We start from the raw sequence: 25,799 nt of genomic DNA on the forward strand, positions 1-25,799 counted from the left end.
AAAGACCAAGAAAGAAGGTGGATTGGCATTCCCGGTTTAGACTTCTGGGATTGAAGTTGCATTCACAGACTTATATGGTTCCTTTACAACTGATTCTACTCAAAACATTTTGTCTCCAACTGATTCATCTTGAAGAAATGAAAGATTAGTTTGCATAAAAGGTAAGAGACAACGAAAAGGTCAAAATTAACATATAGAATGAAGTAATTATAAATATCTTTAAAAAAATTAAATACTAGAGGAGACAAAATATAATATAATTGACTAGAAAAAGAGATTTCAATGTGACCAACCCATTGACCCATTTGGTTTCTGTACATTTTTAGATTTTGTTTCTTTCGACCGGGAAACATCTTCTCTAAAAAAGAAGATTGTGGGATGTCAAAATTCCTTCTATTTGTTCATGGTAGTGACCTACAACAGGGATATCGCTATCCTTTTGATCCAACACAAGATTACAAATGGAAGAAATTATTACATGATCACAGGACCATTGGTTCCGAACGAATCACCATGTGGCACATCAGTAAACGCATCAGAAATGTGTAAATTTTAATATATAACATCCACGGGAAGACTGTAACACTGAAAATTTCCAATTACAGACGCACATATAGATATATATATATATATATATATATACAATTTTTTTTTTTTCTTCCAAATTTTTAATGTAAGATAAACCAGTAACAACATTTGCTCATCTATAATAATTTACAACACAATGTACCCCCACCCCATCCTAGGAGAGGAGGTTCAAACAAAAGGCAAAGAATAAACTTGTGTGTATAGCCATAAAAAAGGATATACAGATACAAAGCTCTCCATTAGAGAGCACCTTCATGCACAACGAAGATGTGATATTCTAGCTAGGTCATCTTCGCACCAGTAAAACGGTCAGACTGATACATACTACATAAACTTCAAAGGAATATAACAGAGAAAACTCCGCATCACAAAGCTTCTTCAGGTTTAAGGAAGTTGTGATATTCTAGCTGAGTCATCTCCCCACCAGTCACTGGGTCAAACTGGCATCGATAGAAGCTGCATAAAAGTTCGATAGAATATAAATATTCTGCTGAATATGTTCACAATTCTTGTAAAAAAAAAAAAAGAAGATAAAAAGGCAAAAGGAAATAGAATTATGTGTGCACACTCGCATCTGTCATTGAGAGAGAATATAAACAAAAAGTAGAGGAAATTATGTGCTACTTTGGCTAATCTCCTTCTCATAAGCCACATGTTACCATTCTTTCCAACTCATACAGTAGGCTGGTCTTGTTAGAACAAATAAAAAATAAAAAAAATGCTGCAATTCAGCGGAAACCATTTTATATTCCGAACACACCCTAAATGGTAGTAAGTTCATTGTCATTCTACCAAAATATTACTCCTAAAGGTTAAAAAAAAAAAAAGTAACATAAACACTAAGATGCTTCTACAACACTACATGGCTATATTAAATCACGTAAAATTTGATATTCTCTTTCCTGATAACTCACCTTCCATCCAAGCCAAGAATTACTAATGTATTCTTTTGGTGACCAAATGCAATGATGTATTGAGAACCTTCAAGCAAACGAAACTTAGCCACAGACCACTCTGAGCTGAAATACTTGGGCAATACTCCTGTCAATGAAACACTAAACCATCAGATCCACACTAAACCATCAAATGCAAAAATATGCAAGTTTCTGTTGGCATAAAACATAAATACTCATTGCTAGTTTTATGGTCCATCACATCCAAAGTACTGAACCTCGCTATCTATCGATCATCCCCGGACCCCAGCTATAAGTCAACTAACCATGGGAAACATATAAACACTAGTAGCATGCAGATACAATAGCAGATCAAACCTTACAAGAGAATAAGACCATATCCCTGCTCTCATTATCACTATTTGGTATAATTCCTAGTACATTTTCAAGCTGACTGCATATTTGGAGCAGAGGATATGGTCTGTAAGGTTTCACCAATTAACTGTTGAGACTTGAGGGATTCAAGACTTCCAAGTTTTTTTTTTTTTGTCCGGTAAGTTTCAAGACTTTCAAGTTGATCCATTAAGAATATATACAATAATTAAAACTAATGAAAGTTAAAAGCTGTTAAGAGAATCATTTATAAAGTGACTAATTAACCATTACTACAAGAATTCCAAGCGCTCATTTTGTATTTTTTAAATTTAATTATTATTTTTGAAGTAGGAATTCAAAAAGTTCATGATGAGACTGATTTGGACATTTGCCAGGTCTGTCAATGACTTTAAATCTAAAGGAGTAAAATGAACGTGCATTGCACGTTATGAGAAACGATTGTAAATTTTTTTTTTTACAAATTGCTTTGGATACAACACTTTGTCCAATGTGATAATGAAATTAATTTTATAATCATACAATGTAAAAAACTGCTACATGTGTGCGTAACACCAAAACCACACAAGCATTCTTCCAAGTCATATACTTTCGTAGTTGCTTTCACTCCACCCAATTTCACAATTATATAAACATGGTTCTTCAACTTATTAAAATTTTATGAAATGTTACAAGACATGGAAAAGAAGTTACCAAAATTTACATGCCAGGTAGTCTAAGAGATTAATATCCTCAATCCCGTCTACACCATTATTTGGAGGAATATTTGTAAAAGGATTCAAAGGTTGTTGAAAATTTCAAAATGCTGAATAAACAAAATGTGTGATTGATATTTGCACTGACAAGAGATTAATTTAGAGCCTGTGAGAACAATTTCCAGTGCACTCGAATACACAAAATAAAGACATAACAGCAAATACTAGTTACATATGAACTATGGTGATAGTTCAAAGTAAGACAAGTTGGACAAGGAAAAATATTCCATATCATACTGGTGTTAGAACCCAACATTGTTTTTTCTTATATAATTTTTCTCTCTACAATTAATTTCCATAAACTAATGCAAGCAGAAGACACCTCTCTCATTTTTGTTCAACTGATCATTAAATTGATCAACTGCCAAGACCCACCATAAGAATTCGGCTTCAGAGTTTTCAATTTTAAGTCTGTGAGAACTTAACTCCCAAAACCCACCACAAAGAACTGGAAATTGATTTTCATTCCAGTGAGAAAGATTTCCAATTTAGTTTTATGCATGCAAGGGATTTCAACAAAGTAAATACAACAACAACAAAAACAATAATAATAATATTAATTAATTAATTAATTAATTAATAATTGATAACTAGCATACACACAAAAAAAAATGACACCACTAAATTGAAAAAATGCATGAAACTATTGAAATTATTTACCATATACAAAATTGAAGCATACATGAGACTGTTGAAATTACATAGGCTTTCAAACTTCAAACAAGGAGTGAGGGGCCTGGTGGAGTTGGAGTTCATTACCAGTACAATTGAAATCTTTCTGAAAAGTAGAGAGAAAAAGAATAGTTGGAGTTGAACTTTGTTATGATTTGTTTATATAATTCAGAACTGACAGTTTCCAATCAAGGTGTAGTTTTTTTATCATTTTTTTTAGTATTAAAAACTACACATTGATTGTTTAGTGTTTACTTTTAATTAAAAGGTAATAGCAACTTAATTTAAACAGGTGGTTTAATTTAATAATTGCCAACCATTACGTTTATTTTGTCATAAAACGAAATCTAATAAAAAATAGTAAATGATTTAATTTTTTATTAAAAAAAAAAAAAAAAAATTAAAAAAGGAAAAGAAAAACAATTCTCTATACGAGCTAATAAAATTTAAAAAGGTAACTTGAGGCATTTAGTTTGAAAAGGTACACCAAAAAATTAATCTAAAAGACGTGATCTAATTAAATTGTTAACTCTAAGCCAACTATTATGTAGTTTAAAATGAAAATATTACTTAAAAATGCATTAAAATGTATATAACAGTATCAACGTTTATAAATTACTATAGATAACTCAAGTGAAAGTTCATTGACATCACTGAAGGTTTAATTCGTCCTCCACTCCCATCCCCACCCCCTCCCAAAAAGAAAATAAAATAAGGCAAAAAAAAAAAAAAAAAACTTACAGAACCTTTGTTTCGACATTAGGAAATTAGACCACTTTCAAGGCCTCATAAATATAAGACAATTGCAGTATGTTTACATTACATTCCATTTGAATTAAAACATTTACTTCCATAACACTTAATCTGAATCTACGCCATTGTAAGATTTCATTCTGAATGAAAACATTCCACGTTTATAACACTTCAGGGGTCAGGTGAATCTACATCCTTGCCTATGTAATATTATATATATATATTGAAAAGTAAAATGTATTAGAAAGCGTTCAAACGAGGAACGCGTCCCAACTCCCAAGAGCTATACAGAGGCCGAAGCCAGAGACAAGGACCTAAGGACCCACCGAACCCAAAAAATCAATAAACTCATCAATGGATATACAATTTCTCCCCAAAACCCAACTAAAAAGAGAGCTAATAATATGAAACTTCAAAAATTATATTCAGTATTGTTTAGTAAGAATTGATTAAATTTCCATCCAAAATTATAGTGACATCCTGTGTGATTCCCCCAATTCATTAGATATAATTGCCACATATTAGATGGTAGAAACAAAACAAGTGATTCCAAATCAAAATACTGTGTCTCTAATTATAAGAATATGCAATGTGAGAAACTAAATAAATAAATTGGAAATAAAAAATATAAAATAGCCACTAGACTTATTAAATATGGCACCTAACCTTTCATGAAAGAGAGAGATGAGTTGGATGTTGTAACGGTGGGACTGGGATCAGATGCACCATTTGACTTATCATTCCCCAGGTTTCCCAAATTAGCCTTCAGGCTAAAAACATGGATAGTACCCTTATCACTTGAGACTCCTAGCCACTGGGCAGTTGAAGAAAAAGCCAAGCTATAAATCTCTGCTCTATCTGCACCCCTCCTTACCTGCATTAAATATCCAGCTGTATTTAGAGAACCTACAATCTTAAACCCGCAAATAAATTAAGCAAAGAAAAGTATATGACAACTTTGCTCTCTTACAAAAAGAAGCAAGCCCTTCTCATTTCGAAGATATAGAGAAAAGAGGAGCAGGCCAGTTTTCTCATATTTTATTGACACTTGAAAATAATAACACAAACGAAAACAAAACAAGACGGTTATGCCGAGGGTGATGGATGATGATAATAAAGGCAGTGAATGATTTTTCTTTGCCTTTTTCTTTTCAACTGCAAAATAATTATGTTCGACTCTGAACCGTCAAAAACAATTACCATGTTCAGGTAAATTACATGTGTTGCAGAAAACCCCCAACCCCTAACCAAAGGAAAAGATGCAAACTACCCTACAGAGTTTGGCTGCTGTTAACATGAATGTAAACGTACTAATTTATCCTTCAAGTGAAAAGAAGAACAAGTTGCAAAAAAAACCCTAAACTATAATTTTTATTTTTTTTATTTTATTATTTTTCGGGAACAAACCCCCTTGAACTATTTTTGAGCCAAAAGCCCCTCTTTATCTCTCAAAATCATGTAAAAATCCCCTTCCTATTAGATGACCATCAAGTTTCTGTTAATTTGTAACAAGTAATTACTGAAGCTAGTAATGAGTTTGAAAAAAATAATATTAATTTTAATACATAAAATACCAATAGGGACTCAAGTCAATTAATTACATTCAATATGACACTCTTTTGTTTGCAGTTGTTATTCGTATCTTATGTATTTAGTCTATTTTATTTTATTTGAGTTCATAATTAGGGCCATTTTGGTAATTTCAAATCATGAAACAGTGGTTGCCAAATGGCAAGGGGTCATTTTGCAAGATTGATGTGTGGGTTTTGGCTCAAAAAACAGTCAAGGGGGTTTGTTGCAAAAGATTAAAAATTCAGTGGTGTTTTTTGCAAAAGAGTAATTTTGTCATTATCAAAGTCATGTAATGAACAAACACCATCCTAAGGAAAGGAGTAATTTGCTAAAACATAACAGTAAAAGAGGGTTTAATGTGAAATCGAAAGTTCAGGGAGGTTTTATGTATCTTGAGATATATAGTTCAGGGAGTTTTCTTAAATTTACCTACAATGTTGTTGTAATCATTCTAACAGGCATCAACAAGTTCTGGATAATACCCTTGAAAGAGGAATTTCTAACCAACACTAACCATGCATGTTCCTCCACTCATGGTAGCACAAAATACACTTTGCCAAAAATAGGCTAAATCAAAAGTTTGCAAACTCAAAGGCGAGTACAGATATAGTACTGGAAGGTGAGAAAAAGAGTAGCATAATTAACCCAGTCCAATGCCACCATAAGTTTAAATCAAGAACAAAAATGTAATCCGAAAAAAAAAATAAAAAAAATAAAAAAATAAAAAATTCTTTGTACCAGTCTATATGAGTTAAAAAGAAAAGGAAAAATCTTTATACAGTCTATATGATTTCAAAGACCAATTTATTAGAGGAAGAATGATTGCTATATGAAATGTTATGAGGAATTATATACAAAAAATCACTAATTCAAAACGACTGCATTAACATATGATCCAAGTCATATAACGTTCGATATAAAATTCTGAAAGATGAAAATATCAGCAATATGGATTAAAGATTTTGAACTTGCCTTATTTATCAAAAAAAACTATGATTTTGAGCCTGCCTTGTAAAGATTTAAACCTGCCTTTATCCCGGTTGGGGTATTATTATTATTATTATTATTATTATTATTGATAAGTAAGAATATATTAGAAAGCATTCAAAAGGGAAACTTGAGCTTTAGTTGTCCCCTCATCTCGTCACACCCAATCGAGTTGCACCCCTAGAAGAAATTAACCAAAAATGTTTATGAACTCTCAAAAACAATGAAACGCCACAAACACTTTTAAAAATACATATATTTACACACACACACACACACACACATATATATACATGTGTGTATATATCAATAAGCTCACCATTTAAGGGTGCATGATTGCATAGTTACTTTCCAATCAAAGGAATTCTTCAAAGAGCATAGGATAAGAATCTAGTAGAAAACCTACTATAATCACAAAGCTTCTATAGCTAAACAAATAAGACCAATCCAACAAAGAATCCAAATACAGACATTTCAGCTAAAACCCATAACCCATGTGAATATGATAATTTGTCACAAAGCCAAGAATTCAAGCTCAATTCAATATAGCTATAATTTTCAAATTCAATCCAGGAAACAATTATAAGATTTCCCAATACAAAACAAATGTAGTTGAGCTGCTAAAAAAGGGTCACATACCTCTTGCAATAGTGTTCCATCGTATGTATTGAAAATCCTCACCAAAGTCCCTTTAGTGCTAGCTGTGGCAAGCAATTGCCCGTCCTGCGTGAGAGCAAAGCACGCAATCCTTGAATCGTGAGCCATGATAAACTTTGTCCGCATCGAGCCGTAATGCTCAACCCTAACCTGCCCCTTCTGCAACCCAGGACAAACCAGCACCAGCGATCCGCCCACCTGCGAAACCACGCAAAGCCCCTTGGGATTCGCAATCGTCTCAATCTGATGCAACAACTTCAAGTCCGAGAAATTGTAAATGAATATTTTCTGCTCCAGAACCACCACAATTCGGTCACGCCGAAGCCGAATACCCCGAACCTCGGACCGGAACGATAATTCCCCGATGCACCGGCTTTGGTGATCGTCCCAAATCATGACCTTGTTGGGAGGAAACTGAGAATCAGGACCACCGCCGACCAAGGCAAGAATGTTGCACCGGAAGAGCATCTCGACGCCTCCGATACCGCCTCCGTGATCGAAATCGCGGCGGAAGATCTCACGAAACGGGTCACAATTGTAGATTCGAAACCCGCGATCGGTGCCGGTGGCGAAACAACCCTGATCTTGATTGAACGACACGTGAAGCAGTGACGGCGATGAAGGAAGAGAGAGGCAATCGTGGAAGTGAGGGCTAGGGTTTTCGATGACAGGATGACTGTGAGGTGCTTCATCTTCCTCCTCGTCTTCAAAGTGTTGGTCTTGGGGTTGTCGTGTGGTATGGGATGGAAACATTGAATTGGAATCGGTTGAGCTATGAGAGAAATAGGTGTTTTCGGGTTCGGGATGAGAGAGAAAGTTGGAATTAGGGTTAGGGTTTGCCCAAAGAGGGGACGATGACAGTGGAGAGGTAGTGGCCATGGAAGGAAGTAAAAAGGATATCGTAGGAATTTGGAAAGAGTTTAACGGTGTCTGAACTATCCATGAACGCGAGAAATGCTGACTTCTAATATGAAATTACCTTGTTGTCCTCTAGTTCTTAATCTTTATTTATTATTCGTTGATTTGGGGGCACGTAAGGTCTTTTAAAATGCATATCAACAAAAAACGACTTGGCTTCGTCCCAACGCAACATTCAATCAGTGTTGGCGCTCGTTTCGCATCTCTCTGTCAGTTTCGAACTTTAGGGGGTATTTATTTAGTGTATTTATTTACCTAGCTTCTGTTTGGCCAAAAGAATTCCGTCCGTCCACTTGGAAAGGTGGAAGGTGCAGGCGTATCAAAATTCGTCTAAGGAAAATGATATTTGAGCCTATTATTTTGATAAATTTGTTAGGCAGAAACACGTGGCTGTCCAGTTGCCAAGTCCCTTAATTTCTCTCTCCTCTCTCTTCTCTCTCTTCTCTTTCTAACAAACCTATTTTTTTCGTATCGGTTGGGTCTGTGAGATCAGCGGGACAAGGTTGTTGCACAGAGTCCGACAAGGACGAAGACGGAATGGACCGGTGAGCAAAGATGGTGCAAAGAGCATGGAACGGCGGTGTAGCGTTGGTGATGAACCGTCAAGCAAGGCGGTGCAGAGAACTTGGAGGACGGCAACCTTGGTGATGTGGTGATGGCAGTAAACAGACAGTCGGCAACGGGGCTAGAATGACCTTGAGCAAAAGAAGACCCCACTGGCGACGATGAAGGAATAGCCCAACGCAGCGACAGCAGCGACTAGAGAAGTTGCTATTTCGGCGAAGGGCAGGATAACGGTGAGATGGACAGTGAGGATGAAGACAGGCTCGGCCGATGGAGTACTTGGATGTGGATGACTCAGCCGTGAGCTTGCGGCTTCGGATGATGGCGGTCGGCAAGCAAGGAGAAGCTTGGTTGTGAGATTCTCGGTGGTGAGTTCAGCGAGGATGAACTCGGGCTCGGCTGAGGATGATCTGACCGGCGATGGCGATGGGCCGGCTATGATGGAGCCATGGCAGAGAGCTCAGATGGTGGAGAGATGGCAACGGTAAGCTTATACGACGGTGAACTGTAACATAGAGGAAAACAAGGTCAGAGTTGATTGCCATTTGGCTTCGGCAAGAGCTAACCAAAAAGAGGCGATGAGGGTCTGGAGATTCGCTTGCCCGAGGAGTGATGATGGTTGCAGGCGTGGAAGTGGCACTGGTCTGACAAGTTATTGCGTGTGAAACGACTGTTGTGTTTAGCCAGCCGAGTGATTGATGTCGATTATGGCTGTGTGCAAGGATTCCTTAACGGTAAAAAGAGAGAAGAGAGAGAAAAAGAGGAAAAAGAGGGAATCCACTCTATCGAAGAAAAAAAATGCTTACCTGTACTGCCATGTGTATTCTGCTAAGCTAATCGACCAAAATGACTGGCCCATCTATCACTACCCTTCGTCTAAAATCCAATAGAATTGGAATAGAGCCAAACTATATTTCAAACCTGGCCGTGAGAGGCCTGAAGTTCAGGCGATTATGGAGTGCTTGGAATGACTGCTCTCGTTAGGTTCTTTTTGCCTTTGTGGAAAAGGACTTCGGAAATGGAAAGAAAAGGAAAAAGATGGAATTGCTTGGTGAAAGTGCTGCTGGAAGAATGGAAAGAACTGAACTAAATTGAATTTAAACTAGGAACTGAAATGCAAGTGCTGGAAATTAAAGGAATTGAAATATATGTGCGGAAAATTAAAATGCTTGAAAAGTAATTATTACATTAGGAAAAGATAAAGTAAAGATCACGCATCTTTCCAACTGCAAGTAACTACTTTCTTCTTTGGCTGACACGTGTCCCATTCAACAACAACTTTTTAATTGTGGAAAACTGCTTCTTTCTCTACCTGCCACATGTCCACTTAGAAAGTCATACATCTTTCCAACTGCAGGTAACTGCTTCCCCCTTTAGCTGACACACGTCCCATTCAGCAACAACTTTCCAATTGTAAAAAACTAATTCCTTCTCTGCCTGCCACGTGTCCACTTGAAAAGTCACACGTCTTTCCAACTACAGGTAACTGCTTCCCTCTTTGGATAACACGTGTCCCTATGCAATTACTTATACCAAGTGGCTTCCTTAATGAAGATAAGTGTCGTTTCATGTTTGCACCTTATTTGTATATTACTCTTCTAATTCGAAACGTTCACCCTTCCAATTGGAAAACGCTCACCCTTCCATTAGGATCGACCACGACAACCCTTCCAACTATTCGATAGTTATTGTATAAACATTGCCCCCTAAATTTTATGTGTCTGATATTCTCTGAAGAATAATAACGCATGTAAAATTTTAGATTATGAGTGAGAATTTGGCATGTAATACTTCTATTGGGTGAGGAATGGGACAACTAAAAATTTTCAGCCTATTATTTAGGCCGAAAGTTGTAATCTTGAGAACTTGATACCTTTTATCCAATTCATTGCCCCCCGGGGTCTGGAGGTTTACAAAGAGGAGGAATTTGTACATCTGCCAGCCAACTATATAGTTGATTGGTCATGCTTTTCCCCCAAATGCCACTAGAAATGGGTTTAGGTTTGGCTAAAGGTTGTTCCTCCATCGAGATTTCTTTGGAGGTGGTTGTCCTTCAAATGTTATTGGAAAGGCCATAGGTGGCCTTGGTGGCGTGGTTACAAATTGTTGAATGCTCACAAATGGAATATTCTGTTAGACATGAGATGGAGGTGCTGGACTATTGTTGGTGGAAGATGTTGTACTTGGAGTGGAACCTGCACTTGCGGTAGAAGTGGTTGAACTACTATTGGTGGAAGGTTCTGCACTTAGGGTTCCATTTGAAGTGGAACCTAAATTGGTGGTGGTTGTGGTTGCACTACTGGTGGAATCGGTGCCTAAGGTGGTAGTAGTTGCTGAGCACGTGGACGGGCTCATATATGCTATTGGGACCTTTCCTATTCTGTTATTGCATTCCGAAAACATTCTTGGAACTTTTCTATGAGTTCGTATAAATATTGCTCACGTTCTTCAGTAATAAATAGGCTAGAACTCATTGAAATTCTTCTTCCATCCATTATCTCCAATTTCTTTAATCAGTGGTGTTCGGCTCGCGAGAAAGCGCTTGTTCTGCTTTCCGGATTGGGTGGAAATGTGGAATAATATAGTATGAGTTGCGGGCGTGCCAGGAACTGCAATAGTTCCAAAGTAGAAATCCGAACGGTTATCCAGTTGGAAAGTTGCAGGGATCAGGCGATTCTACGAAGGTCTGGAATGACCACCTTCAAAGGGTCTTTTTTACCTTTAAATAAGGACTTTAAACTATTCTATGGCTAATGGAAATGAAGACGGTATTGAAGTGCAAGTGATTAAATTTAAGGTAATTGAAATGCAGGACTTGGAATGTAAGAAAGGAAGTGCGAGTATTGAAATTAAAGAAAGGAAGTGCAGTGCTTGGCTTGAAGTAACAAAAGGAGTACAGGACTAGAAATTCATCGCATGGAATGAAAGCTATATTCATATATATGTGTCATACCACGTTCCTTCTTTTCTGCAAACCACGTCTCCTTGATTTTGCAACTTCTCTCAACCAAACTTCCCTTTCTGGGCTTGAAATTCATGACGCCAATGACTCCATAATTTCAGCAACTGCATCATCATGGGTAGCATTCCAGAATATATATATATATATATATATATATATATATATATATATATTTATACACATATGTATAGATATATATCCAGAAATATATACTTCCTATTTTAAACTATCACCCACTTCCTTTTTCTTCTATAATGTTGCCGACTTAACTGAAGTAGTTGTTTGGATCTTCCTAAAAACAAGGAGAAAAATCCATCCTCACGTTCCCTTCTCTTGACTTAAATAGAAAATATACATTTAATTGGAATCCTAATAAGAATAGGATCTTCCAATAAATTTAACTTTAAAAGAATTATTCTGCCGTGGCAAGTTCAGTTAAACTCACCACATGTCGGTGAATCATTGGTTGGTTAGTCTTTGTCTTGAATATCCCTATGAGGTTGCACTCATGATAGTAACTTCCATGCCACCTCTTTATACCTTTTAGGACATTATATCTAAAGTTGGTAAGTCCTTACTAGGACTCATTACCTCTTTTTAATTAGTAATTCCACGTGGTGGAATTTTATCCTGACCAATCACTCTTCAAATGAAACTATATAGTTTCAATCTTCCAAAGGAGTGTTTTGTCAAGGTTTCACTCCAGCGTGGCAAGTCCTACTGGAACTCGCCATGTACCTCTTCTCTATTGGTAGACCATACCGATAATTCTATATCATACTTCTCCCTTCTTGGTGAATTAGAGTATTAATTCGGTGTGGCAAGCTCATTGGAACTTGTCACCTGTCGACTTTCCACTAGGCCAAAAATAATGGTGTAAACATATGCCCCCCAAATTTCATGCCTTGTGGAAAAATTTTATGACAAGGCATGGGATTTGAACCTTTGCCATCACGACCCACTTAATCTTTAATATAACCATCATAATCATTCAACCTTTAGCGATTCATACAGCTGGCCTCACACCAATTTCTTTTGCCGTAAATTAAAAAGATATCGTATCTTACAAAATCCTATCTATTTATAGCACCCCACAAAATTGCACTACTTCCTTCTTTTTGAATTTCAAAATTCCACCTAAACCCCTCTAAATACGTCCTTTGATTCTTGGAAACCCAATGACAATCCTTAAAAGGAAAACTTCTATGTAACACGTGGCTGCTCCCTCGACCTCTTCTACAACAACCCCATTAATTCCACATTCCATCAAGAAACTTATCCATTTATGGCACTAAATTATCAGACTTCCCAATCCTTGATATTTAAATTTGAAATTCTCCAGCTATCCACCCTTAAAAGGCGTCCTTGGATTCTTGGAAACTCCACGTAATCATTATATCTAATAAAATCTTCTGCACATTATTCGGCTGGTTCCTCGATCTTCTCTATACCATTCCCTTCTGTTGCCAAATGAAGCACATTCTATGTTCCTATAAAACTCCTACCCATTTACAGCACTAAACCATCTATCTTCCAAAAATCTTTGAAACTTCCCTTTTAAATTTCGATAACCCCAACTACCAATCCTTGAAAATCGTATTTGAACTTTAATACCTCCTTCATTGTTTCTATATATACATCTTCCATCCTCACCCCTTAACCACAAAAACCCTAATCTCTTCTCCTTAACTTTCTTCCTCTCCACCCAAGATCCCTTAAAGGAAAAGAAATCTTAGTCTGCAAGAATCACAAATTATGGCTCCTAAGAAACCCTCCAAACAAACGACAAGCTCATCCCTGCCAGCCCCCTCCTTTCAAACTAAAGTCAAAACCCGAAGCCATAGCCACCATGTTCAAATGCTTTTAAAATCCTTAAACCCTACTAGGCTTCATCTTGAACCACTGATTCACTTCCAAGATTCTTCAGTGGGGCTGGGTCCAGCCTTTACTGATGTGCCCCCCTCTGAATTGGTAGAATTCTACCCTTCTGGTAAGTCCCCTCTCCTATTTGATTTGGAGTTGCCTGTCATCTCAAAGAAAGGGAAAAAGGTGAAACCCTTTTTCAGTATAAGAAATTGGCCAACATACCATTCATCCTGGTCTTCTTGGGTGAATCGTCTTTCAAAAGACGAAAAGATTTTCTCACAATGGAAAAAATAAGGCATCTTTGACATTATTCAAATCAGTAAGTCCTCCATTACACTTGATCCAAACCTCTTTTTTCCAGCTCTTTTCTTTTAGTCTTCAACCACCAATTCCCTCTACCTTAAATGTGGAATGATGTCCCCAACTTTGAGAGATATTTGTTGTAATAGGAATGATGTCCCCAACTTTGAGAGATATTTGTTGCATTACAAGTCTTAAACCCTATGGAGATGATGTAAGTGCCACCCTTTTTATTGAACAATTCATTTCCCCTACCAAAACCACTGGAAGTAAAAAGTTTATCTCTTCCCATCTTTCTTTTATCAAACACTGCAAGAAAACCAGCCCAGTTCAAGAAGATGAACATATTGCTTTCCTGATCTATTGGCTTTCTGGCCATTTGCTGTGTGTTCCATCTGGCCAAGTCACGAAAGACTTCGTTCAAGTGGCAGTTTCCCTAGCCAAAAATGGAGATTTGGCATTGGCTCCCCTTGTGCTTTCCCACTTATATAGAGGTCTTCATGATCTCCTCGCTTCAAAATTTTCAAGGTTCCAAGGGCCCTTCTGGTTATTCTAGATGTGGCTTAAAGTGTATTTCCAAAATAAAACTTCACCCCTAGCCACTTTAACTAGAAAATCCCTTCTGTGCCATTCTTTGGCAACAACGGACCTTTCCCCTTTCAACTTTGCTGAAAACTTTGAATATTTCTACAATCAATGTGAGGCTGGTGATGATGGGTTCTTTAATCCATTTACCGCTATTGGTCGCATGCCATCATGGTTGGTTCCATCTCCTGGAGTGTCCACCAAAAAATATTCTAAGGATTGGAAAAATATTTGGGCTAGCTTCCTCCTTGCCTGTGATCTTTATTATAGCACTACCCAGCCCACTCTAAAGAATAACTTCTGTGGTGTTGAGTTCTACAACCCAGCCCAACTGGCAAGGCAGATGGGTTTTACCCAAATGATTCCTCTGCCGCCTTGCAAATCCTATAACAGAATCTTTGACCAACGTGTACGTCTCACAGATGCTGAACAATTTGCAGCAATTGACCAAGCTTATGCAGCGGAAAAAGCAGCCTTTCATTTCCAAGGCCATACTAGCAAGCCTCAATCAACCAATGAATTTAACGTATGGTGGTCAACCTATATTTCTTCTACCCAGATAAAAAGTCATAAAGCTGTCTGTGATTCCATATTGGCGTATTTTAAACCCCTATCTCCAGGTATAAATGTATTTACCATAAATTCCATTTTCCATCTTCCCTTTTGAAATTCATCAATCTTCCATACACTGGGATTTGGTAATTTCAGATGGAGAGGAAGAAATACTCGAAGAGAGTGATGAGGATGAAGGTGGAGAGAAAACTGCTGTAATGACTAACAAAATTGAAGGTGTGGCTGAAAGTGGTGATGTAAGTATTGAGAGTCTTTCCTCAAGTGACGATGAAGAGGAGGAAGAAGAAATTGAAGAGGAGATGCTAGAAGAAGAAGAGGATGCTTTGTACAAAGCAAAAGGAAAAGGGAAAACTCCTCAGGTATTTCAATGTGGCCGAACATAGCTTTTTCATTTTCTGGACCCTACTTATATTTCCTCTTGCAGGGACTGGCCATTGTCAAAAAGGAATTTCAACCCCAATTCTCTTCTTCTGACGAAGATTCCTCCGATTGTGAAGTCGGCATTTCCAAAGGGCAAACCGCTACTCAACATTCCAGTAAAGCCCTCAAAGTGCATAGCCCTGCTGGGAAAATTATTGGAAAAGCAAAAAGGAAAATCATGCCTGAACTAGACAAAGGAGAAGAGTTTAAACAGTCCAGAGATTCTCCAAAACATAAGAAATCAAAGCCATCCAAATAACTTGTTTTGGTAAATCTCAATCCCTGTCCCTTTCTAATTCCATAACTTTAGAATGTTTGTAACTTTAAACTTAACCAACAGGGCTCTTCTATGGGGTATACCTTTATGAATATCTATTTGGACTAACAAATTGTACAAGGAGAAGATCTGGCCCTTTAAGCTTCAATTATGGAGAGTTTGACCAACAAAAGTGAGAAAAGTCTTCCCATTCCAACTTCCACTATTGGAATATCCATTCCTTTCGGAACTGGTGGAACTTCTACCGGCCATGATCCTTCCATTCCAGAGGCAAGTCTTCACACCTTTAAACTTCGCCTCCTTTCTTTCTATTTATCTAATAAAGATTTGTTTCCACTTCAGGCTACTCCTTCTTTGTTTACCTCAACCTCCTTCATGGTACAGAGGAAAGCTCTTCCACTTTGGCCGATCTTTATAAAGTGATTAAGGCCACCAAATCTTCCACTACTTTTACTTCAAGCGCAAGTGTCCTCACTCTTCCTGGACCTTCAGATGATGTCATCACCATGGCCAAAGAAAAGTTATTGTCTTATATGGCTTATGATGTAGAAGATGTGGTATCCTTCCATCAAAGTCTGGCCAGCACTATAATGACCCTCAAGAAACATCTTGAATTTCCTGAATCCATCCAGGCTTCTTTGACCAAGCTGCAACACCAACTCCAATTCATTGTTGCCTATGTGAGCTCCAGTACTTCTACAATTACCGAGTATGAAAAGGAAACCAAGCTCAAAGATAAGGCTCTTAAGGATTTTTAACTCTTATTAGAGTCCTACCCAGAAATCAAAGAGAGAGCTGAAAAGCTTATGGCCAAGAAAGAAGAATTGAACGAGGAACTGGCCAAGATTCAAAGAGAGTTGGAACAGGTGGAATGTAAAGAATTTGAATTGGACTAAACAGCTAGTGCCCCTGTCAATGCATCCAAACCTTTAAGGAAGGAATGGGAAAAACGGGTTGATGAATTTCCCAAATTTAAGGAGGCTAAGGTTAGAGCATTGGTTTCTCTTACAGAAGCAAGGAAAATTTGGATGGAGCTTGGAGGTGTTCTTGCTGCTATTTGATCTTATGTAGTTCTCTTTGTGGTTGCTTTTTAGAAAAACTTATGGGTTTTTGGATAATGGTAGGAAATAAGCAGTAGATACTTGCATGGCCAACTCTAAGTTTTAGTGGCCATTTTTGGACTTTGTAATAAAATCAAGTATCTAATGAAATGATGTTTTGTTTCTCAAATCCTTTGCATATGTCCCTTATATGAAAAGTTTCTAAGTCACTAAAATTGGAAAAAAAAAAAAAAAAAACCTCCTTCATATATTAACAATAAGGGCTGGTTGGAAAAGAATATACCAGCCATGTCATGTGACTGGTTGGAATAATGTGGCTTTCCAATCTTTATAAATGGAGGGGTGATACTCTTTTAAATATATACCATTCACAGGATGTTTGTGGGATCCCCCATCTATATCAATCAATCTATAAGCCCCTTTCCCAAGGACTCTTTCCACCAAGTAGGGACCATCCCAATTAGGAGTCCATTTTCCATATTCCAAAGTTTTGATGCCGGGTGGAAATTTAACTTGCCCCACCAAGTCTCCTTTAACAAATGTCTTTGCCTTAACATTCTTATTGTATGCCCATGTGACTTTCTTCTTTTGAGTAATGACATGATCTAGGGCATTGAGATGGACTTCATCCAGGTCTTCTAGTTCCACCAACATGGCATAGTTGTAATATGCTGGAGTTAGCCGATTTTGGAAAGCCACCCTTGCGGACCTAATGGTCATTTCCATTGGAAGAACGGCATTATGTCCATAAGTAAGCATATATGGTGTGACACCCGTACTTGATCTTTTTGAATTTTTGTAAGCCCAAAGGGCCTCGGAAAGCAAGTGATGCCACTCCTTTGGATGATTCTTAATCATCTTTTCTAGGATGTTGAGAATTACTTTGTTGGAAGCTTTTGCCTGTCCATTTGCTTGGGCAAAGTATGGAGTAGAACTGATCACTTGAACGCCACATTCAACACAATAGTCAATAACCTCACTCCCAACAAAGGAAAGGCTTCTATCTGTGGTGAGAGTCTCTGGAATTCCAAACCTGTGTATGATGTGCTTTTTGATAAAGTTAATCACTGTTGACTGCTCACAGGTCTTTAATGGAATGGCCTCTACCCACTTTGTGAAATAATCTGTTGCAACTACTATATAAGTGTGGCTATCTACAGATGGTGGCCTTAACTTTCCAATAAAGTCCAACGCCCACCCTCTAAATGGCCAAATTTTCACTATTGGCTGCATGTTTATAGCTGGAACTCTTTGGACCGGATCATGTTCTTGACATGCAATACAAGTCTTTGCAAACTCTATGCAATCTTTCAAAATGCCTTTCCAATAGTAACCGTACCTCATTAGGAGCCACCTCATCTTGATTCCCGCTTAGTGTGCTCCACATATTCCAAGGTGCGACTCTACCATTACTCTCATGGACTCATTCCTGCCAAGGCATCTTAACAAGAGTCCATTTTCTTTACTCTTTGTATAGAGATCTCTATCAATCAAAATGTAATAAGGTGCCAAAAGCTGAATCCTCTTATCCACATTGGTACTGGGATCTTGCAAGAAATGAATAATTGGTGTTCTCCAATCATGCAAGTCTAATCCATCTATATCAACATTGAAAATCTCCCATGTCTTCTTGGCAGATTTGATTCTTTCTGGCTCATCAACTTGGAAATGACTTGCCATCTCATACCGTGACTCTATGGAAGGGAAAGTCCTTTTAATTTTGATCAAGGTCTCTTCTACACCCGGTGGGACTTTCACTCGAGAGGCTAGTTGTGCTAGGTCATCAGCCTCCGTGTTTAAATGCCTTGGCCAATATTTGAGTTGGAAATCATTAAACTGGCAAAGTAATTCCAAAGCCAAAGAATGGAAAGGCCTCAAATGCCAGTTGAGACATCTATATTCTTTAGAAAGTTGGCTAAGTATCAAGTTAGAATCTTTAATAATCTGGACCTTATCTACCTTTAGCTCTAGCAGGATTTCCCGCCCAATGATTATTGCCTCATACTCAGCTTGGTTGTTTGTGCACTTAAAATCCAAGAAGAAAGAAAATGAGGTCTTTCTCCCTTTTGGTGAAATGATGACTATTCCAGCTCCTCCTCCATCATGGGTACTTGACCCATCAAACATAAGAGTCCAAGTTGTATAGTCAAGGAAGAGATTATCCACCTCATCACATACTTTAGAATTAATCTTGGTGGAAGGATGATTTACTAGAAAGTCTGCCACTGCCTTTCCTTTAACTGCCTTTTGTGGAATGTACTTGAAGGAAAACTCCATTAAGGCCAATGACCACTTTCCAATCTGCCCAGTAATCAAAGGCCTCGAAAGCATATACTTAATCAAATTTGTTTGAGAAATGATATACACAGCTACTGGCAACATGTAGGTTTTCAACTTCATAGCTGCATAATATAAGGAAAGACATAACTTTTCAATAGAAGTGTACCTACATTCTACTGGAGTGAGCGCCCTACTTAGATAATAGATGGCTTGCTCCTTTCCCCATTCATTATTTTGAGCTAGAAGAGTTCCAATGGATTCGTCAGCAGCCGATAAGTATAATTTTAAAGGCTGCTTCTTGATTGGAGGCATTATCACTGGAGGGTTAGCCAAGTAGTTTTTCAAACCTTCAAAGGCTTGCTGGTGCTGTTCCGTCCACCTAAATTCCTCAGCACCTTTTAATTTCAACAATGGGGAGAAAGCATGAGTCTTTCCAGCATGGTTGGCAATGAATCTCCTCAAATATCCAACCTGGCCAAGAAATCTTTGTAGTTGTTTCTTAATAACCGGTAGCTTTGCTTCAATAATTGCCTTTGCTTTATTTTGGTCTATCTCAATCCCTCTTTAATGGACTAGGAAACCCAGGAAGTTTCCAGCTGAAACCCCAAAGGCACACTTCAAGGGGTTAATCTTCAACTTGTGCTGCCTCATCCTTTTAAAAGCCATTTTCAAATTATGGAGATGTTGAACTTTAGCCGAGGATTTCATGACTACATCATCAATGTAAACTTCCAAGAAATGGCCAATCATGTCATGGAAAATGGTATTCATGGCCCTTTGGTATGTTGCTCCGGCATTCTTCAACCCAAACGGTATGACAACCCATTCAAAGGTTTCAATAGATCTCGGACATCTGAAAGCCGTCTTGGTAATGTCTTCTTCTGCAATATAAATCTGGTTGTACCCGGAATGTCCATCCATGAATGAAAGAATTTTGTTTTTAGCAGTAGAATCTACTAATTGGTCAACAACAGGCATGTGGTATTAATCTTTTGGAGTTGCAAGGTTGATATTCCAGAAATCCACACATACCCTTAGCTTGCCATTCTTCTTAATAACCGGAACTATGTTAAAAATCTAGTCTACATACCTGGTGGTTCTTATAAAACCAGCCTTGTGTAGTCTTTCTATCTCTTCTTTGACCTTTAGAACCATTTCTTGGGACATCTTTCTTGGAGGCTGCTTGAAAGGCTTGAAACCTTCCTTGATTGGCAGGTTATGCTCTACCAGTTCTCTGGAAAGTCCAGGCATTTCCCTATATGTCCATGCAAAGCAATCTTTGTACTCATAAAGTAAGGAAATTAATTCTTCTCTAAAGTTTGGTTCCAGAAGCTTACTAATGTAGGTAGGCCGAGGGTCTTGCTCTGTTCCAAGGTTAACTTCCAAAAGTGGATCTTGCACTTCGGCCTTAAGATCATCAAGCTTCATTGGTGCTGTCTTCAAATCTGTTAGTTGGATATCATCCAACTTGTCTTCAGTATCTTCTAAAATCTCCAAAACATTAGTTGAAAATGAAGTACTGGCATCTGAAGACCTTTCCAGCCGTAGTTCGGCCAGATATGCTTTCAACCTGGCAAGGCAACAATTAACCGCCTGGCCAAGTATTCTATCTTCTTTAGGCTTCCTTTCCATAAAAACTTTTTTCTGAAATGTAGTACTGAACACCGGCCTTGGGTAGAACTGTTGGCCTTGGTGTTCCTTGGAAAAGCTCCCTTACATCCTCTTCTATGAGAGTTCGTCTTATGGTGGCCTTCCTTGGACGGCCTTTGCTATCCTTTCCAATAAATCTGATTGGAACAAACTCTTCGCTATATAGTTTGGCATCTACATGGTATACCCTTGCCACAAATGGCCGGTTGTCAGCCTCCACCATTTTTACCTCATCTCCATCCCAAAATATTAGCATTTGATGGAGTGAAGATGGGATGCAAAAGTTTGGGTGAATCCATTCACGGCCTAAAAGTAAATTATAGGCCGCTGTGGACTCAATGACAAAGAAGGCTGTAATGGAAGTTCTATCTCCCATCGTCAACTCCAATGGTAGAATTCCCTGCGTCTTCACTATTCTTCTCGTGAATCTACTAATGGATACATCAGTTGGAATAATGTCTTCAGGTGACTTTTCAAGCATGCTCATGACATTGACTGGAACAACGTTCAGTACTAAACCATTATCCACTAGAACTCTTGGCAAGGGCCTTCCTTCCATCAGTACCTTGATATACAAAGGTTTGAGCTGCTGAGTTATGCCATATGGTGGCTTTTCCAACATAATTTTCTTTGGCTTCATGGGGCTGTTCTTCTCAATCACAACCCCTTTAATTTCTGGAGATGCTCAGCTTATTCTTCAAAATCTTCTTCTATATGAATACCATCATTTGGTTCCATAATGATTGGCCCAGAACTAGACTGTCCAGGGCTTTCCATGGGAGGACTTGAATCTACTACATCTCCTTCCATTGAATTAGGCTAATTTGGCTGTGGCTCAAAAAATAAAGGAAGAACCACTACCATATTGCAAGTAAATTCACCTGGAAGGCTCCCAAAATAGATTTTATTGCTGTTGCTGGAACTATTGGAGATTTCCAAGTCTGTTCTATCTTTTGCAGGAGCATCGTCCGCAGTCGAGGAATTTCCAACTTCTGAATCAAGATCTAATAAATCATCAGGATCTCTTTCCTTTCCTTTAGCTGGAAGTTTTGATAAGTCTAACGGTTTAGTAGTCTTCTTTGGCCAGTTGGACCAGCCATGGTCTTTCTCCCATAACCTTCTTCTATCAGCCCTTCTCTTTTGCTACCTTCGCTTTTGTGTACGAGTTAAATAAGAATCATCATGAATAGAAAACTTGGGCTGATTAAGCCTCTTCCACCTCTCATTTTGTGCGGTAGGAGGCTTAACCATTCTTGGACAGAGATGCTCATTTCCCTTTCTAATCCATACTTTCGAAGCCATTTTTGGCCTGGAATAACTATCACCCTTAGATGCTTTGCCATACCATTTGCTACTTTCAAACCTTCTGCTAGGACGAGGCCTTGCCTCACAAGGAACCCTACTCCTTTCCAAACTTCTTGGAAGGAATTTTGGTATCTTTTCTGCTGCCCTTCTTTCAGTATAGACTCGACTTTCCTTCTCTGGAATGGTCACAGTAACTGTGTTTTCCACCTTTTGGAAGGTTAGCCGGTCATAGATCTTTCTTTTCTGACCTCGATCGCCATTGGAATGCTTCTCCATCTGCTTCTCTTTTAGAGAATCTCTCTGGCAACCTCCATTCTGAACTTTACACTTGGGGTGACAACCTTGCTGAATTAAGGCAATTTGAGCCTCTCGGAGTTTCCTTTCCAACTCAGCCACTGTTTTCTCCATGGATGCTGCTGCCTTAGGAGTTTCTAGCTTTCCACCAGCCACCGGATCTGTTAAGTCCACCTTCTTTTTAGGATGTTCCGGAACCATAGAAGCAACATTTGTTACAACGACCTTGGGGAAAGGATTTCCATCAACACCCATCACCTCTGATTTTTCTAGAAACTTTAGCCTACCATCATCAATTGCTTTTTGCACAATATTACGAAAACCATAGAATTGTTAGTAGAATGGCTCCACACATTGTGGAATATGCAATACTCCTTCTCGGCCATTTCAGAGGCCATTGGTATCTTGTGGCCTGCTGTGAAGATCAATTGCTTGTCAGCCATGAGCAAATCAAATATTTGCTCGGCTTTAGAAATATTAAAAGAGTAACTCCTAGAAGGGTCTGCCCCCTTCCACTTAGAACTAGAGGCGGCCTGCAAGTTGGCCATAGTTGATTTTGGTTTTGCCAAAGCCTCACAAGTATAGGCCTTCTTTATATTAAGCTCAGCTATATTAACTTCCAAATCTCCTTCTGTTTCAGTGGCAAACACCTCATAGTCACGATAGTAAGTACCCTTGAAAGAAGACTTATGATCTTGCTCTTCATGGAGGAGGTCTTCATACTGAGCCACTCTACTGGCCAAATCGAATAGATCATGGAAATATACTCCTTCAAACTTCTTACGAAGCTTAAATTCCAAGCCATTAACAACCATTTTAACGTACTTTTTTGGTGGCAAGGACAAATTGCATTTGTGTTTGGCCTTTCTGAATTTGGAGAGGAAACTGATCACTGACTCTCCAGGTAACTAATGGAGTTTGGAAAGATCTGCCATGGACACCTCAGGCTCGGTGCTATCGAACTGAGTATGAAACAAGTCCTCAAATTGCTGCCAACTTTGGATAGAGTTGGCTGGCAAGTTGGAATACCACTTGAAAGCATAGCCAGTTAATGTATTTGGAAACAAGTATACCTTCAGCCATGGATTGGCTGCTGCTTCTCCACACTGGACAGTGAAACGGCTGATATGTTCTAATGTGGACTGTTCGCCCTCTCCATTAAAAGTCGTGAATTCTGGAATTCTAAAATTCCTTGGATATTCAACTTCGTCGATGAACTCCGGATAGGGCTTCCTATAGGTTGGTCTTCCATCCCTTCGAGTTAGGCCAAATTCCTTTTGGAGGAATTCTGCAAATTGGACTCTATCAAGTGCCATAGGCTATGGAAGGTTGTTATCTGGCCTCACTTGAGGTTAGTTAACCCCTTGATGCCCCCCTCCTACCATCGGCAGTGGGTTGGCATCAAAAGGATTATTCCTTCCATGGTTCCTTCCTCCTTGGTCCAGAAGCGGCTCCCTTGGAAAAGGTTGCCCCTCAACTACCATCGGCATGGCCACATGTGGCCTTAGAGGTGCAGGTGCGGCTGGCTGAATATTCATAGGTGGAATATTCTACTGTTCTTGAGGAATATGGTATGGCCATGGTTGGCCAGGCTGATTATGCCATGTCCGCTGTGGGAACGCCACAGTTGGAAAGTTCTAAACTTGCTGAGTGGTTGGCATGGGTACTGATTGTGGAATGGTCATCTGTGCCATTAGAAGGGATTGCATCTGCTGTAGAGTTGGAAGGAATGAACCTGTAGGTTATTGAGAGGGACTGCCTTCAACAAAAGTAGCCGACCTGCTGACTCAGAGGGCCGACTATTGAGTCTTTTCAGAATTGCTTGGCCGAGGGGCCATGGCTTGTGCCAAGCTTCTAATGGACCGCTCCAACATAGACTCAAACCTTTGAGAGATTCAGTTTACCATTTCTTCTAGCTTCCGTTCATTAGCTAGAGCAACTTTTGCATGATCCTAACTAGCCTTAGATTGGTCTTACACAAACCTATCTTGTTGCATGGCCGTCATGCGAATGTTGTCCATAATAGGTCCATTTGCCATGGTTTAGGCAAAATTTTCTACCATGTCACTTTTATCAAGGGCAAACTGTAAACCTTCAGCTGGAAGGTCATTGGCTTGTAATTCTTTAATCTCGGCAGGGTCTTGGATAGACTTGCCTTGCCTTCTTCCACCGGCCATTGAACAATTTGTTTAGAGGTCTCGCCGGGCATGCCAATATGTTCGGCTCGCAAGAAAGCGCTTGTTCCGCTTTCCGGATTGGGTGGAAATGTGGAATAAAATAGTATGAGTTGCGGGCGTGCCAGGAACTGCAATAGTTCCAAAGTAAAAATCCGAATGGTTATCCAGTTGGAAGTTATAGGGATCAGGCGATTGTACGAAGGTCTGGAATGACCACCTTCGAAGGGTCCTTTTTGCCTTTGAACAATGACTTTAAACTATTCTATGGCTAATGGAAATGAAGACGGTATTGAAGTTCGAGTACTGAAATTTAAGGTAATTGAAATGCAGGACTTGGAATGTAAGAAAGGAAGTGCGAGTACTGAAATTAAAGAAAGGAAGTGCAATGCTTGGCTGAAAGTAACAAAAGGAGTACAGGACTAAAAATTCATCAAATAGAATGAAAGCTATATAGAATAACAAAGTGCTGGACTCAACTTGAAAGTATGTAAATTCATTGCTGGAATAGAAAGTACATAAACTAGCAAAATGCTAGGTTTAGACATAATGTAAATTCATTGCTGGAATGAAAGGTACATGAAATAGCAAAGATGCTGTATTTATATGCTTGGCAAGTAGGCCTTCAAACTAGCCTTGGGTGCTCTATTTATAGAGTTTTTCCATGCATGCAGCAGTTTAGTGTGGCAACTCCAGCGATTTCCACGTGGCCAGGTTTTGGACTGCCAAGTGTCCCATGACATCTTGGCGGTTGTAACTTCTTTCCTCCATCTTCTTCCTCCTCTATCGCAGACTTCAACTATGTTCTCTTTAGTCTTCTATAAACTTGTTTCGTGGGTATTTTTAAAGTGAATTCCCACTTGTCCTCTTCATTAATTGATAGATGTCCTATGTCTTTATTCTTCATCACGTTGTGGACTTCTTTCCTTAATTTCAGACATGATTTTATCAGCTTTAACCTTGTCGTCCACGATCCTTGATAACTTCCCTCAGTTAGTGATAGTTTCCCTATAAAGTTCCATCACTCTCAACCGTATTCTTATTTGGCCAAGTGTCCCACGATCTTTATAGTCCCTTCTATTTGCAGACTCCTTCTTTCCCTATACAACTCCATATATGTCATGCATATATAAGGAAGTTACTTGTAGACCCACGTTACCCTCAACTTGGGTAACTTTTTTCCTGTTAGACTTTCCTTTTATGGTGCTGTAGCCCCTTATTTCTAGCAACTTCTTCATCGTAGGCTGCATATAATATGAATATATATATATATACATATATATATATATTCATATATATG

At 38.7% G+C, this 25,799-nt stretch overlaps 1 protein-coding gene across 1 annotated transcript; it reads right to left on the reverse strand.

Moving 5' to 3' along the window:
* Nucleotides 1-523: 523 nt before the first annotated feature.
* LOC132306223 (autophagy-related protein 18a) lies at nt 524-8,360 on the reverse strand. Its single transcript, XM_059803546.1, has 4 exons — nt 7,253-8,360; nt 4,721-4,928; nt 1,503-1,629; nt 524-1,044 (listed from the first exon to the last, which is right to left on the reverse strand). Exons 1-4 carry the CDS (start codon nt 8,147-8,149, stop codon nt 954-956), a joined length of 1,323 nt encoding a protein of 440 aa, XP_059659529.1. The 5' UTR covers nt 8,150-8,360; the 3' UTR covers nt 524-953.
* Nucleotides 8,361-25,799: the final 17,439 nt, after the last annotated feature.

This window comes from Cornus florida, unplaced genomic scaffold (genome assembly GCF_030987335.1).
Source record: "Cornus florida cultivar Cherokee Brave unplaced genomic scaffold, ASM3098733v1 CherokeeBrave_3.0.0_Hap2_Chr05, whole genome shotgun sequence".
Classification (NCBI taxonomy): domain Eukaryota; kingdom Viridiplantae; phylum Streptophyta; class Magnoliopsida; order Cornales; family Cornaceae; genus Cornus; species Cornus florida.